The sequence below is a fragment of the Saxophila tyrrhenica genome (genome assembly GCF_035928015.1).
Source record: "Saxophila tyrrhenica strain CCFEE 5935 chromosome Unknown scaffold_2, whole genome shotgun sequence".
NCBI classification, from domain to species: Eukaryota; Fungi; Ascomycota; class Dothideomycetes; order Mycosphaerellales; family Extremaceae; genus Saxophila; species Saxophila tyrrhenica.
In genome coordinates this window covers 560,997-575,536 of record NW_027041734.1, presented here as the reverse complement: position 1 = coordinate 575,536, position 14,540 = coordinate 560,997, and the positions used below count along the sequence as shown (strand labels likewise).

At 55.1% G+C, this 14,540-nt stretch overlaps 6 protein-coding genes across 6 annotated transcripts; 3 read left to right on the top strand and 3 right to left on the bottom strand.

Annotated features, from left to right (window-relative positions):
* Nucleotides 1-457: 457 nt before the first annotated feature.
* LTR77_001280 (uncharacterized protein) lies at nt 458-2,233 on the top strand (the record flags this gene model as incomplete). The annotated part of the gene is made up of 1 exon (XM_064798542.1): nt 458-2,233. One exon carries the CDS (start codon nt 458-460, stop codon nt 2,231-2,233), a length of 1,776 nt encoding a protein of 591 aa, XP_064662869.1.
* A 437-nt stretch (nt 2,234-2,670) lies between these two features.
* On the top strand, nt 2,671-4,376 carry LTR77_001279 (uncharacterized protein; the record flags this gene model as incomplete). The annotated part of the gene is made up of 4 exons (XM_064798541.1): nt 2,671-2,743; nt 2,806-3,351; nt 3,413-4,221; nt 4,272-4,376. 4 exons carry the CDS (start codon nt 2,671-2,673, stop codon nt 4,374-4,376), a joined length of 1,533 nt encoding a protein of 510 aa, XP_064662868.1.
* A 203-nt stretch (nt 4,377-4,579) lies between these two features.
* On the bottom strand, nt 4,580-6,560 carry LTR77_001278 (uncharacterized protein; the record flags this gene model as incomplete). Its single annotated transcript, XM_064798540.1, has 7 exons — nt 4,580-4,735; nt 4,797-4,828; nt 4,891-5,081; nt 5,137-5,303; nt 5,356-5,453; nt 5,509-6,010; nt 6,072-6,560. 7 exons carry the CDS (start codon nt 6,558-6,560, stop codon nt 4,580-4,582), a joined length of 1,635 nt encoding a protein of 544 aa, XP_064662867.1.
* A 580-nt stretch (nt 6,561-7,140) lies between these two features.
* LTR77_001277 (uncharacterized protein) lies at nt 7,141-9,108 on the bottom strand (the record flags this gene model as incomplete). Its single annotated transcript, XM_064798539.1, has 9 exons — nt 7,141-7,167; nt 7,217-7,417; nt 7,483-7,502; nt 7,568-7,936; nt 7,994-8,227; nt 8,276-8,339; nt 8,393-8,435; nt 8,487-8,927; nt 8,984-9,108. 9 exons carry the CDS (start codon nt 9,106-9,108, stop codon nt 7,141-7,143), a joined length of 1,524 nt encoding a protein of 507 aa, XP_064662866.1.
* Nucleotides 9,109-9,823: 715 nt separating this feature from the next.
* On the bottom strand, nt 9,824-11,695 carry LTR77_001276 (uncharacterized protein; the record flags this gene model as incomplete). The annotated part of the gene is made up of 1 exon (XM_064798538.1): nt 9,824-11,695. One exon carries the CDS (start codon nt 11,693-11,695, stop codon nt 9,824-9,826), a length of 1,872 nt encoding a protein of 623 aa, XP_064662865.1.
* A 1,048-nt stretch (nt 11,696-12,743) lies between these two features.
* On the top strand, nt 12,744-14,194 carry GPI18 (ER membrane glycoprotein subunit of the GPI transamidase complex-like protein; the record flags this gene model as incomplete). The annotated part of the gene is made up of 2 exons (XM_064798537.1): nt 12,744-13,035; nt 13,092-14,194. The coding sequence occupies 2 exons, from the start codon at nt 12,744-12,746 to the stop codon at nt 14,192-14,194; spliced, it is 1,395 nt and encodes a 464-aa protein (XP_064662864.1).
* Nucleotides 14,195-14,540: the final 346 nt, after the last annotated feature.

Sequence of the window (14,540 nt, the reverse complement as noted above, 5' to 3'; positions counted from 1 at the left end):
GGCGTTCATACCATACCGTGCAAGGTACCTCATCTGAAAGTCGTAGACATCGAGACCATTGTCGCGAGATCTTTTGAACAAGATAGGGTGAGGGTAGACGTCGAGGACGAGCTCGGGCGCGTTTGCCGTCGGCTTCGACTGGGTCACGTGCACTTCCTTCCCCGCCGCTTTCCACTTCACCTCGTCCCGAAGGCTCGTGACGCTGCGATCTACACCGATAGTAGCACCTTGGTACAACAGTCTGTGACACTGTCCGCTAGCGCTACTGACGGCTTCTGCAATAGCGGACGATCGCTGACGGGCGAGGCATACCTTCCAAGGTCACCATCAGTTGGGACTCCATCGTTCGCTATCTCTCGGTATTTCGAGTGGAAAACGATAGACGTTACAACCTTCTGGAGCTCGCGGAAGTCTCTCAACCCCAGGTTTCCTGATACAACCCAAACTCGCTGCCACCATGGAGGAGCAAGCTGAGCAAGATCCACCGCCTGTCGCGCTCCGGGTCGACGAGAAGGATGCGGCAAAGGGCACAGCGGCCTCTTCTGCCGTGGAACCCTCGCTAGGTGGAGGCGAACTGCATCGCACGAGCACAGCAAACACCGCATCGTCCGCTGCATCGCCACCCGCCTCGCCTCCCGCAGCTGAAAGCCGCCGCTCACCAGTCGCAGAAGACTACTACTCCTCACGTCCGAAACACGACAAACTTGGCAACCCCATCCCTCAGCGGCGCCAAGGCGCAATGTCATCAGTCTTTGGCAACTCATCGGTACGACTACCAGGTGACCTGGGAGCCAAAGATCCGCGAAGGCCGAAATCTCCTGCTCCTGTGTCTCTGCCTGGTGATCTTGGCCCGAACGACCCGCGAAGGCCGAGGAGCGCGAACAGCAGTCCTGTTCGAGGCCATGCTCGACAGGCCAGTGGAGGGTCGCCCGCGCCACCGGAGGGCGAGAGGTTACTGAAGGACCCAAAGAGGCCCGCAACGCCAGTCGACGACAATGACCGAGAGAGTGACGACGACGCGGATGCTGACAATGACAACGACACCGATGTGGAGGACGCTAAACGCGGCAGAGGCAGGATACGACCTGAGCCGGGCAGGACTACTTCCGGCAAATCCGTCAACGTGCGAGACGAGAGTGAGGACTCTGAGCAAGAGTCTAAGTGGCCTGGAGGCGCAAAGCCGGATCCCACCAAAGGCGAAAGCAAGCTTTCATTCAAGGGCGACCCTAGTATTAAGGTTACTGGACCTCCAGAGAAGAAGCGCGTGCATCCTATGTCAGCGTTTGACACTGCACCTTCGATAGGCGCCACCCCGATGAGCTCCGATGATGAGACACATCTAGAGCTTCGGGCAGCTCAGAAACTATCCTTGACCATGTCTGCAGTTCACAGCACACCCACTGCCCATCGTGTCATCCGTCAAATCGTGAGAGGCGACTACGGCCACTTCCAGCGCGAGGCTGAGGAAGGTCGACGCCGCCAGCGCATGTATCTTGTTGCTACGGACATCTCGCCGGAAGCGGAACACGCACTGGAGTGGACTATTGGTACTGTGCTTCGAGATGGTGATACTCTCTTTGCAGTCTATGCGGCAGATGAATCAGAAGCTGGTGGAGCTGGAGAGGGTGGTGTGGAGATTGGCAGAGGTGCCGACATGGTCAAGGACACAGCAGCTATTGTGAGAGACTTGCAAAGCACTACGATCCAGCCCAATGCGCCCGGCCCGTCACCCCTGGCTCGGTCCAGTCAGCTCGCAGCAGGTACATCGAGCGACGCCCGCAGTCGTAGCCGTGGACCTTTCAGCGCCGCCGAGGCAGAACGCAGACGGGTCCTCGACGACATCACAGCCCGCTGTGTCCGTATGCTCCGCAAGACCCGCCTGCAATGCCGTGTCGTGGTCGAAGTCTTCCACTGCAAGTCGCCACGGCATATGATCACGGAAGTTATTGACTTCCTCTCGCCGACCCTTGTCATTATTGGCAGTCGTGGGCAGAGCGCTGTGAAGGGTGTGCTGCTTGGTAGCTTCTCCAACTATCTGGTTACCAAGAGCAGTGTGCCTGTCATGGTAGCAAGGAAGAAGCTGCGCAAACACTCGAAGAGCCAGCGGAACAAGGATGGAACTACGATCCCATACTCTGGCTCTGGCAGACCGGGCAGGTTCAGCAATATGATCGAAGTGCCGAAGGGCAAGGGTCTTAGAGTCAAGGGGTGGGAGCAGGTCGGCATTGATTAAGGGTGGGCGTTCGCTTGGATCGAGACGTCTACATCTTCCAGTGACTTACCTGGTACGCCCGGTCTCAGAACGTCTTCATCTTTCTGCTCCCGTGACTTCCCGTCGAATGATTCCATAATCTCCTTCCTAATCCAGCCATCATGCCTAGCTTACTGTGCTCTTTGTCATGAACCCCACATGAGCTGAGGTTCGACCTGAAGCCTTCAATGCACTTCACCTTGCTCCATCATCATCCGGACTATCAGCTGCGAGCTGCATTGCTCAGCAAATTAGGGCGGACCTAAGCAGTGTCAAGTAGTAAGGAAGGCAGGTAGGTCTCTGGCGTCCTTGTTGCAACCTCACTTCATCTTCTCAGTCAATGCTACATGCTTCGCTCACTTCGACGGGCTCGCTACTGTCAAAATACCCTTCAGCTCGCAAGACTATCAACCAGCAGTATGGCTTCCGCCGATACCAAAGAGATGACCGTGAAGAAGTTCAATGCTGTAGTCATTGGCTCTGGACAATCAGGTATGGGACTGCGTACTACCATCATTTGTAGCAGCTACCCAATGCTTACCTCCTCACCATAGGCACACCACTAGCCTCAGCACTGGCGCAAGCCGGCCGCAAGACCGCCCTCATCGAGCGCACCCACATCGGCGGAACCTGCATCAATGAAGGTTGCACGCCGACGAAGACCATGATTGCCAGCGGTCGGGTGGGGCATCTGGCGAAACGGTCAGCGGACTACGGCATCTGGAACATCCCCACGCAGAGTCTGGAGAAAGGCCACAAAGCCTACCATTCCAAGGAAGAAGGCGATTGGGAGAAAATGAATGTCGCTGTTGATATGATGAAGGTTAGGCAGCGGAAGCGGGATATTGTCAACAGCTTCCGCGGTGGGAGTGAGGCTAGGTTGAGCAAGCAGGAGGGGCTTGAGCTTATTACGGGCGATGCTAGTTTCAGGGATGAGAAGAGTCTGGTGGTGAAGATGTCGGGGCAGGAGGAAGGGGTGGTTGTTGCGGCGGAAAAGTTCTTTATTAATGTGGGAGAGACGCCGTCGAGACCGGACTTGCCTGGGCTGGACCAAGTGGATCCGAAGCGTGTGTTGGATTCGACTTCGATCATGGAGCTAGGTAAAGATTTTCCCTCTAAAGATACGAGAAGTGTTAGCTAATGAGTCTACGTGTGCTACAGGAGAGGTCCCACACCATCTGATCGTCCTTGGAGGCTCATACGTCGGTTTGGAGTTCGCTCAGCTGTTCAGAAGACTGGGAAGCAAAGTCACTGTCCTTCAGAGGGGCAAGCAGCTCGTCCCACGAGAAGATCCGGAGATTGCAGAGGCCGTGAAACAGATCATGAAAGAGGACGGCATTGACGTCCACCTGGACGTAACGGTGGCAAACACCAAACCCGACCATGGCGAGAACGTTGCACGCAAGGTGGTGGTCTTCTTCGAGCTCGGGCAAGAACACCGTCGCAACCTGGTCAATGGCTCGCATCTTCTACTCGCCACTGGACGGACACCCAACACTGAATCCTTGAACCTGTCGGCTGCCGGCGTGGAGACGGACTCCAAAGGCTACATCACCGTCGACCCAAAGCTGCGAACAACATCCCCAGCTGAAATCTACGCACTAGGCGACTGCCATCCCGGACCAAAGTTCACCCACATGTCCTACGACGACTTCCGCATCCTCAAAGCCAACCACCTGTCCGACTCATCTTCCCAAACGCAGCTCTCAACCACCGATCGCCAGATCCCGTACGTGATGTATACTGACCCTCAACTCGGCCACATCGGTCTCCACGAGCACGAGGCGAAGGCGAAGTACGGCGAGGACAAGATCCAGACGGCTTCGATGCCGATGGCGTGGGTTGCTCGAGCGCTGGAGACGGATGAGAGTCGTGGGATGATGAAGGCTGTGGTCCACAAGGAGACGGAGCAGATTTTGGGGTTTACGTGCTTGGGATTGGAGGGTGGGGAGCTTATGTCGATCGTTCAGGTAGAGCCGCCGTGGTGTCTTTGATTTGCAGCTCGCTGACTGGCTTTTAGACCGCTATGCTGGGATCTCTGAAGTACACGGCCCTGCAGAACGCGATCTATGCGCATCCGACCCTGGCTGAGTCGTTGAACAATCTCTGGGGTTATCTGAAGTGAGGGCGAACGACTCTCTGGGACCAGGTTTCGGCGAAGGGGCTGCGGTTGAAAGCAGACGACACAACGTTCGTCTGTAATCGACCGCGGTACTGTTGTTCCTCGCAATGGTGGCTTGAGAGGAACCTGCTCCTTCCATAGTCCCTCATTCCATAGCAAGACACTCGTGCTTTTAATGTCGACTCGGCGATGTTTTCGTCAAGCTCTCACAGACCCATCCACTCCTTAGGAAGGAACTCCCAAGCCGTTCCCACGATTGCCAACACTGTCGAAACGATGATCAAAATCCAGTCCAGTATCATCTGCCATCTGTCGATCTCGCCGTGGAAGAGCTTGAGGTGGAAAACGGCTGGGCAGATCACCTGAAGTGAACGTGTTAGCAAAACTTGACCAGATCAGTGCAACAGTTTTCGCGTGGCTTACACAGATCAGAAAACAGAAGCCCGCACCCATGACTGGATAGGAATGGTCAGCACACGCTTGCTTCCACTGTTCAAGGCCCGTGAATGGCACGTACTTGCGGATATGACTTCAAACGACGGCACCACGATCGCTATCAAGACGATAACGACTGTGGTGACTATCCGGAAGATTGCTTTGAGCAGCTTGGTGAGGAATGGCGACTGATTGAATCGATTCGGCTTGATCGTGGCGGCGCGTGGATCAATCCTGAACACCACCTCGAGGGTAGATATTATGGGCGAGCAGCTTCTCGCGGTTAGGAAACAGACCTTTAGATGAGCGTTGTCGACGGAGAACTTACTTCAACGGGAACTTCGTCAATGGTATGATAGCGATCGTCACCAGGACCAACACTCTGACTGCCTGCGGGTATCCATCGGTCTTCATCACGTTGGTGCTGATTTCATCCAGAGTGTTGCTACCGTACATGAGGTAGCCTAGCACGGCCATGACGAGATCCACGCTTGTCTGCACGATCATCAGCGCTTTGCATGGTTATATGCGGATGTCCTCGACTCACCACAAACGAAAAGATGATACTCAGGCCCTTTCCGTACTGGTTCGGGTGCTTCATGTCTCGGTATAGATTCGGAAAGACTGAATGGCCACCCCAGACAGCTGATGAGGAACAGTCAGTACCTCATCTTCGCTTCATCGATTCAGGAGGACTTACCCATGATCAGCCCGAAGCTCAACGGCAGAGCTTTCCAATGCTCTGGCAAAGCATACGTCGTCGCCACATCGAGTAGCGATCCAGGACTGCTCGACTTGAGAAAGCCGGCAACGAATGTGATGACGATCAATGCAATGCCGCAGAATATTCCCAGGAACGAGGTAAAGCTGAGCCAGCGCATGGGGAAGAAGTTCAGAGGAGCCAATATGCACCCGCATAGGATCTTCCAGTGCACGTCGTTGGGTCCTTCGATCAGGCTATCGAGTGAGTCGGCGAAGAGAATGACGAGGCTGACGCAGGCTGCTACGAGCTCGAGGGTGAAAATAACGCTCGTTCCTACGCGACCCTTCTCGCCGAAGGCCACAAAGGCAATGTCGGCGAAGTTGGCGAGCGAGCTGTCGACGTCTAGACACTTGGCTAGTAAGCTGGCGGTGTATTTCGTCACGAAAGCGGAGGTGAGGAGGAGTATTAGGCCGATGACCCAGCCGGCGTACCGTATGCCCTAGATGGGAAACAGGATCAATCAGCAGTGTCTCCGACAGGTCCATACCATTGAAGCTTACCAGCGGCAGACTGAGCATTCCCACCCCAATCAGAACATTGGAAGAGTTGAAGATCGTCTGTGACAGGCTGCTTTGACCGCCTATCACGTCTACGAACGTCCCATCGTGACGCTCCACTCTCTTCGCCAGCAGCGGTTCTCTATCCTCCTCCTTCTGCTGCGAGCGGGTTTCGTCTCTTTGCTTGCAGAGCGCCTCGATCCGTAAGTATGAATGCCGGTGCATTTTTTGGCTCAGGTGAATGCTGCAATCTTGTGCCTCAGCCGGTGCCGGCTTGCCGTGGTCGAGCAACGGCGTCTGCTCGTTGGCCATTCTGCTTTGCGTATTTTGCGCGTTCTGCGCAGCCGTAGGTCTTTGCGCATCTCCGTCGTCTCTGGCAGTCTCTTCGTCGCTGCCCGGTGTGATCTTGTGAAAGACGACTCGCACGTTCTTGAAAGTAGCGGCTCTCCGGACAGAGCGCGAGAAAGCGTCGAGACTGTTGATGCCGACCATCGCGGCGGATTGGAAAATTACAGAGAGAAGAAAGAGACAGCATATGAGATACAAGCAGAACCTTCACAACCACATAGTCTTGTAGCTATCGGAAGCTACTTACCTCTGGCGGCACACAGGGTCCAAGGTTCGTCGCTGTATACCCAGATGTGGCTAAGAAAGGCCGATCGTCTGCTAGAAGGCGATCAGCATTGGGCTTGCAGCATCCCTGGTTCATATCTGCATGTGTGAAGAGGGCAAGATCCGGAATTGGTCGCAAGAGGGTCTTATCTATGGCTATCAAAGCCAGCTCGCCGCACTGCAGCTGCCGGTATGCATAATGACGCAGAGCCGCCCGGCAAAGAGCTGCATATCAGCCAAGTACGCAGAAGAGCTTGATAGTGGCACTGTGGAGAGAAATGCAAGTGCGAAGCGAGGAGAGGGGAGGAGATATGAGTAGATCACCGAGGACTGGACTTTTCTCGGCTGATTCCGGTAATTTTCAAGTGATCACGTGCACTCTAACTGCATCCATTCTCGTTCCACAGCACACCATGCCTGCTGCTTCCGTCAACAGTATTTTCGTTATCTCGCATGCTGCCTAAAGCTGATATCGGAACTGCGGGTTCTGCACATTGTCAGCCGTTCCCGTACACAAGACGCAGGACGCAGATTACCTTGGTATCCGTTAGATCGTCGTCGTAAGCATTGTCAAAGTCCTCCAAAGTCCCTGTCTTGTCTCTCCTTCGATTGTCCCAGATCGCAAGATACCGGTATACGACAGAGAGAACCGCGACCAGCAGCGAGGTGATGACGACGGCCATGAAACCGGGAGCGTAGACTGGAGAGTCTTCTGCTTTGAACAGGAGCGGCCCGACCTAGATGAATGCATAGAAGTTAGGAGGTGTCTCGGCTCTCACGATTTATCTCGGATGGAACGAACAAAGTTTCCCAGACAATACCCTAGACACGAAAAACTGTCAGTGAACGTCTCAAACATGGCTGGATCCAATGCATGGATATCATACCAAGGAAGATGAAGCTCGCAGCAACGCTCTTCTTAGTATACCCAGCGATATTCGCCGTCTGCAGCCCCATCAAGACCGCATAGCTGCCGCCAAAGCACGCCAGCGTAAACGCTCCGTACAGCAGACCGCCGGTGGCGTTGCGGGGCAGCTGCCAGAGCAGAAGAGCGGCGAGAACAGTGCCCATCTGGCACACGACGATGACCCAGGTCCGCTTGTTAGCCCATCGGTAGCAGACGTAGGGAGCCACCCATTCGATCGTGCCGATAATCAAGCCGGAGGGCATTACGAGGAGGAGGGAGTTGAGCTGGTTGAAGCCGAAGCTTTGGATGATGATGGGGATGAACGTTGAGACGGGTCCGTTCGCGATCACTGAGCAGGTGTCAGAATTGAGTCAATGCAGAGAATGGAGAAGGCATGGAAGCATACTCGTCAGGAAAGCCATGGCGAACACCAGCCAGCATTTCGGATCCATAAAGACCTCCAGCGCCTGGCGGGCTTTGAAATGCGTGTTCCGCACTCCAGCATTGTTTGATCGAAGTCGCGCAACTGCAATGTATCGCTGTCGTTCTGTGAAACCCTTCACTCGGATCGGGTCCGGCGGCATGAAGAAGAAGATGACGAAGCTCCAGATGACGGTTAGAGCACCTGCTACCAGGTACACTGCAGCGGCGTGAGAGCAGTACTCCCCCGGTTAGAATGTGTACTTACTGTATTGCCAGGAGTTCAGTGAGCCGCCGTTGATATGGCCCAATCCGTAGTTGATGAGCGGCGACTGATCATTAGAGTCAGCAGTCTCCAGGAGTGAAGTAAGGTGTTGGCCCTCACGATGATAGAGACGTAGCCTGTCGCACAGTACCATAGACCCATGCTAGACGAAGAAGTCAGCCATGACCTCAAGAAGAGAATGAAGTGAGCATACCGAAGCGCCTGTTCATGCTTCCGATAGAAGCCCGACACCACCAGCATGAACATTGGCGACACGCCCGCCTCGATCATACCCAAGAAGAACCTCTGCGCAAAGAACCCAGAGTAACTCTTACACCCCGCCGTCGCCATCATAACCACCCCCCACACAAACACAATGCCCGTCGCCACCCTCTCAATCGGCCACCGCTGCGCCATGAGAATAGCCGGCGTCGCTCCACATATAAACCCCAGATAAAAGATCGACGCAGAGAAACTATACCTCGTCCCCACGTCCAAGTCCAAGTCCTCGATCAGCCCGAAGATGGCCGCTTGGGCCAGCATGGCTTTGTCGTAGTACTGCAGGCCGTAGGTCGCGATCAGGATGGGCATGAGGCGGAAGTCGATGCGGCGGACGAGGGCTTTTTCTTCGGCGGGGGTCCAGTGGAGGTCGCCGCTGTTACATTACAGTGAGTGGTGGTATAGGGGAGGTGGGGGTGGGCTTAGACGCACTCGTAGGAGGCGAGCACTTTCATCGCTTCATCTTGGTGGACGGTGTCGATTTCTTTTTGCTGGCGTGCTTCGGTTACGACGTCTTCGACGGCGTCTTGGGATTGAATCTCGGGTTTGTCGGCCATGTTGGCGGGTTGAGAACAAAGTGAATCACCTGTGAATCAGTTCGAATGACAGACGTCCAGCATTGCCCACAAGATCCTGATATATCCCTACCTCATCCTCCTCCCGAGGTCACCTACCTCGCTCCCATACCACAATGCCACGCCCTTCTCGCCTGTGAATGCTTGATATCCTGGGCAAACCCACGTGGAGTGCAGTAGCACCTTCTTACCCGAGAAGCGCCGGCGTACCATGCGTCGAGTTCCCACAGAGAGCACCAATTGCGGCCATATTCGCCGCCAGTAGCGCCTTGGTTTCGCCTGGAAGTATCTGCGGTACCAAGAGGAAGAGCAGAGCAGGAGAGCAACCCCGCTTCTGGGCGCTGGGAATATCTGGGGTCCGGGGTGTTGCGGAAAGAAAAAGTCCACGGCAGGGATGGTAACAAGGAAAAGTGAACCTGAGCAGTCCGCCGAAGTAAGGTGTTTGAGTCCGTTTGCGAGCGAAGGAAGGGCGGACGAAAGCCGGGCGAGGAGGATCAGATGTGGACAGTCAGAAAAGTTCCTACGCAATACGGTTAGCGCCGTAGAAAGAGATGATCACCGGGCACGTGAGTGTGATATGATACGATCTCGTGTCTTCAACTAAAGTACAGCAATCAGTACATGTATCATACAACACTTTTCCTCCGCACTCCACCCTGCCCTCACATGTCCTGGTAAAAACGAGACCCAGCCCACGTCAGTGGTCATCCGCGCTGCTGCTCCCACAAAGCAACCTCCTCCAACCCTTGGCCTTCTTTGGCGATACTTGGGCGTGACGATTGGCAGGTTTCCTGGCCGCCTCGCTGCCTACAGTCGAAGTCGTAGCAGTCGTGGTACTACTCTCCCTCTTCTCGGGACTCGAAGCGCCTGAAGCTCTCCCGCCTTTGTTGCGCGGCGTGGCCACGGTGCTGTTCGCTCCATCACTATCATTGACCTGCGGCAGAAGCGGCCGAGCAACAGACTGTCTCCGCTGCGTCACCGCGCCTTCGAACGGCGCAATGACATGCGAGCTATTCCTCGAACCGTCCTCACTAGGCGGCTCACTCATCTCGCGCTGCGAATCCAGCAGGTCCGGTCGCCAGGTCGCTTGATGGTGCTTCGCTCTATTACTCGCCGCACGATGCACGAGCACCGTCGAAGCCGAATCCGCGCGAACGCGACCGGTTTTGCGGGCCGTCTCGAAGTACTCGGAGGGTTCTCCCTCAGTTTCAGGGACCGAAACGGTAGAGCCGCGGTTCGATTTGCGCATGAGGCTGGAGGTGCGGAACATGTTTGAGCCAACACTCTTGATCGAGCTGCGCTTCTCGAGCTGCGGTTTCTGTTGTGGGGAGGCGGGGGGTGTGGAGGCAGGGGAGGAGAAGGTCGCGGATTTGGAAGGGGAGTTTTGCATGCTTGGCGAGCGGTTCAGAGCGGATGCGTCTTTCTCCTTGTCGTCGTATTTGAAGTTGGGAGACCAGTCTTCTTTGAATGCCACCCATAGACCTGTCATGACGATGATGGTGCGCAGGCGGTCGTCGGTCTGGCAGTGCTCCATTTCGTCGTGCTCTTCGTCCATTGCGTCTGTCAGGAACCTAGAAGCTTGCTTAGGAGTGCTCAATGGGGTTACAGCTGATGGATTTGGCATCTTGTAGGTGTCGTTGACGTCCAGTTGTCTCTTGCTCAGAGTCGCGATCACGGGATGTTTCCGGCTGTTTGGCGAAATGGTACTGAAGTTGAACCTCTTCCTGCTCGAGTCCGACGCCTTGCCGCCATCTTTGTTGCGCTTTGGCACCCATCTGACCGTCAAGCCAAGCCCATGTTCATCGGTGCTGAAGAATTCGTATCCTCCAACAGGTGTCGGGTATGCTTCCCACTCGCGGCCCCCTGGTAGGCATATCCGTGCTTTCCCGACCGCGCCTCCCTCTTCTTTGCGACCTTTGCAGATCAGCGCAACAATGTCGCTGGCCTCTTGATCCTCGTCTGGTTCGTAGGCACAGTATTTCTCCGCTCTCATCACCACCAGGTCGTTGGGACACAATCCATGCTTGGTCTTGAACACCTTGGTGATAGCTCGAGTCAGTCGGACGCTGAAGTTGGCCGAAGGCACAACCTCGTACGCAGGCTTTGGTCGTGCATCTTGGGACAGTTTGTGCAATTGTAAAAGCGATCGTGGTCGTCGATGCAATTTTCGTCGGTTCGAGGAGGTCGGCGCTGGATGGCATATACTGTAGCATGTCTTCGGCCTGTTTATACGCCTGGAACGTCGCCTTCCCGACTCATCAATGCTGCCTTCTCGGGATGCATCCTCGCTGTTGCTCGCATCGGGTTCGGCGAACATTATAGATGCGTCGTCCTTCTCGGGAGAGGGCGGATCGTCGGAGGATGCATTGGCTAGGAGACTCGACAGGAACGATTTGTTTTTGTTCGAATGATTAGGTGATGTATCTTTGTTGCTATTCGTCTTGGTCTCGTCATCGCCCGTGAGCATGCTCATGAAGTTGGTCGGTAAGCTGGGCACCCATCGCGACAGCCCGCCTTGGGCTTGTTGTGGTTGCTGTTGTGGCTTCGAGTCCACGTCTGACTCGGCCATGGTTGTTGATCGATGGAGAACAATGGCATGGCACGACCAGCAACATCAACAGCGAGAGGAGACGTTGGAGTGCTGTTCAATTCAGGTGCCTGAAGAGTGCGCGAACCTGTGCATCAGCTCAGCTCCTGCCCCCAATGATCTACAACGGCCTTCGATGGTGGCGGAGATCCCTGCCCGATCTCCAGTTTCAGGAAGTCGTCCAATCAAGTATGCTGCTGTCCAACGTCGCGAACAAGTTATTGCAGCTGAAAAAGCAGGAGGAGTTGAACGGGCGAACGGTCGAGTATATGCGCGGTTTTACGTTTGCGGCCACAGTCCGTAGTCAGACCACTGTGACTGTCGTGCAACAAACAAAGGACAAGCTCCGCCATGTTCCGTTGGCGGGGACGGCGGACGAGGGAGCGTCTGGGGCCAAGCTCTTTTGGTTCACCCTCGCGCTTTCGCTTTCGTCATACACTTCTGCTTTCTTCAATGGGAAGTTGGACAGACGGCTTGCACGGCTACTCGGATCTCCATCTGCTGTCGCATACCACTCTGGACGGCACGTCTTGACCGGACACCTCAAACCCGAGGACAAACGAGGCCTCGCATATATCCCGAAGGCGGACGAAGCTCGCAGGAGGTGGCTGACATTGAACGTCCGTCAGCTTCTTCGGCCGGACCTCTCCCCTGTGGGTCGACTTTTGTTTGGAGCGGGCATTCAAGCATCCTCCTAAACCTCCGTTCAGGCAGCCTATTTCGCGACGCGGCCATCCGTCATTGGTTCTGGGTACACGCGCTCGCATTGATACGCACGGGAGACACGTTGACCGCCTCATCCATCTGCCACGCGCGAACATCCCATAGGAGCGCAACTTGGCCACTTCTTGGGACCATCGACACAGTAAGCAGGGCAGAGCGGGCCAGACCATTCTGACCAATTCTGGAGACCTCGAAGTCAGACTGGCGCTAAATCGTCAGGCAACACAGTTCTTCCGTATCCGTATCCTCCGGCGCGGATTTCTGGAGCTGCTCTCTAACAAGGCAGCAACAAAAAAAGCCTGCCCCAATGGCTGGACTACGAAAGTTAACTACAGCGTTCATCAGTGGGAAGCTACTGCTTCTCCTTGTTGCCTGCGCAAGTCCGGGACCCGGCTACGACACCTCCACCCAGATCCTGTTCGACCAATACTCTCATCCCTCAGACTCGTGGCTCAATCGCGCGCTTGAGCATGTCGTGCTCAGACTCACCAGATGGGACGGCATATACTTTGCCTCCTCATCTACCCGTGGCCACGTCTACGAACAGGAATGGGCCTTTAGCTGGGTGGTAGCAAAGATCACCTCTGCGGTCTCAAGAGGTGCGTACCACCATGAACTATGAGTAAGTCTATAAGCTAAGTGATTCCAACATCAGTCTTTCTTTCGCCGCTTCCGCTCTCGCCCATTGTCAGCCATGCTCTCGCTGGAGTCATCGTCTCACACATCTCGCATTTACTCGCGGTCGTCTTACTGTACTTGCTCACGAACAATCTCGTACCAACCGAGCAGAACATCAAGCGCCATGTGGCTTTCACGGCAGCTTGTCTGCACATTGTCTCGCCGGCTGGTGTCTTCCTCTCTGCGCCAAATGCTGAAAGCACTTTCGCCCTGTTCAACTTTGCTGGGATGCTGAGCTATGTGTATGCCAGTCAGAATCGGCTGGATGCTAAAGCAACAGCTTCGGCAGCCTTCTGGACCATCGCAGCAGGTACAAGCTTCGGTATTGCTACCACGATTCGCGTCAACGGCCTACTCAGCGGCATCATCTTCGCTTGGGATGCGGTCCTAGCTCTTGCGCATCCTTCAACCACCCTGAGCAGTAGTCACAGGACCACTGTCCTTGCTGGAACCATCCTCGCTGGCACGCTCGTAGCAGTGGGCTATGCCGCACCCCAAGCGGTTGCGTACATGGAGTATTGCACTAATGGCAACACGCGACCCTGGTGCACCAGGATTCCACCAAGCATCTACAGCTGGGTTCAAGTACACTACTGGGGCGTAGGCTTCCTGCGGTACTGGACGCTGAATAATTTGCCACTATTCCTTCTCGCAGCGCCGATGCTGGCGATGCTGCTCGCCACAGGTCACCTGGGGTTGATGCAGCCTGAGAGCTTGCTACAGATGATCACGCCAGATGGAAGCAAGACCGCGAGTAAAGACTTGATCATCTTCCGACAAGTGCTTCCGCGCCTGGTGCTGCCGCAGATCGTGCTTGCGGTGATGGCGACCACGAGTTTTCATGTGCAGATTGTCAATCGCATATCCTCTGGGTATCCTGTGTGGTATATCGTGCTGGCCGTGGCTATTGTCTCTGCTACCAAGACTGGATCTTCGACCAGCAAGACTGAGAAGGAGGACACACAGCAACACCTCGATACTCCGCCCAACGCCGACCGGTTGGAGAGCGTGGTGCGAGGTATGGTCATGTACGCCATTATCCAGGGAGGTCTGTATGCTAGCTTCCTGCCACCGGCGTGAAGATGAAGAACTGAAGAGCAAGAGCATCGCCAAGCTATTCTGGCGCAGCTACTGCAGGAACGGGCAGCTCTATCATTGTTGAAGGCGTCCTGAGCTGAAATGAGAGTCCATCCTGCCAGATAACCTCCACAGAGCAGTCAATTCATTGCCGTATTTACGGCAGTTTGGCTGCTTGGTTCTCCAATGCTGTTCGGAGACGAGGCCGCCAGGAAGACAACGTGGAGATAAAGACAATTAAAGCCGAATGCACGTCATACCATGTTGATCGGCTACATAAAACTACATCCTCTCACTCTTTTTCAATCTTCCACCATTTCAGAAGGACATTTTGAACAAGGGAATTCAC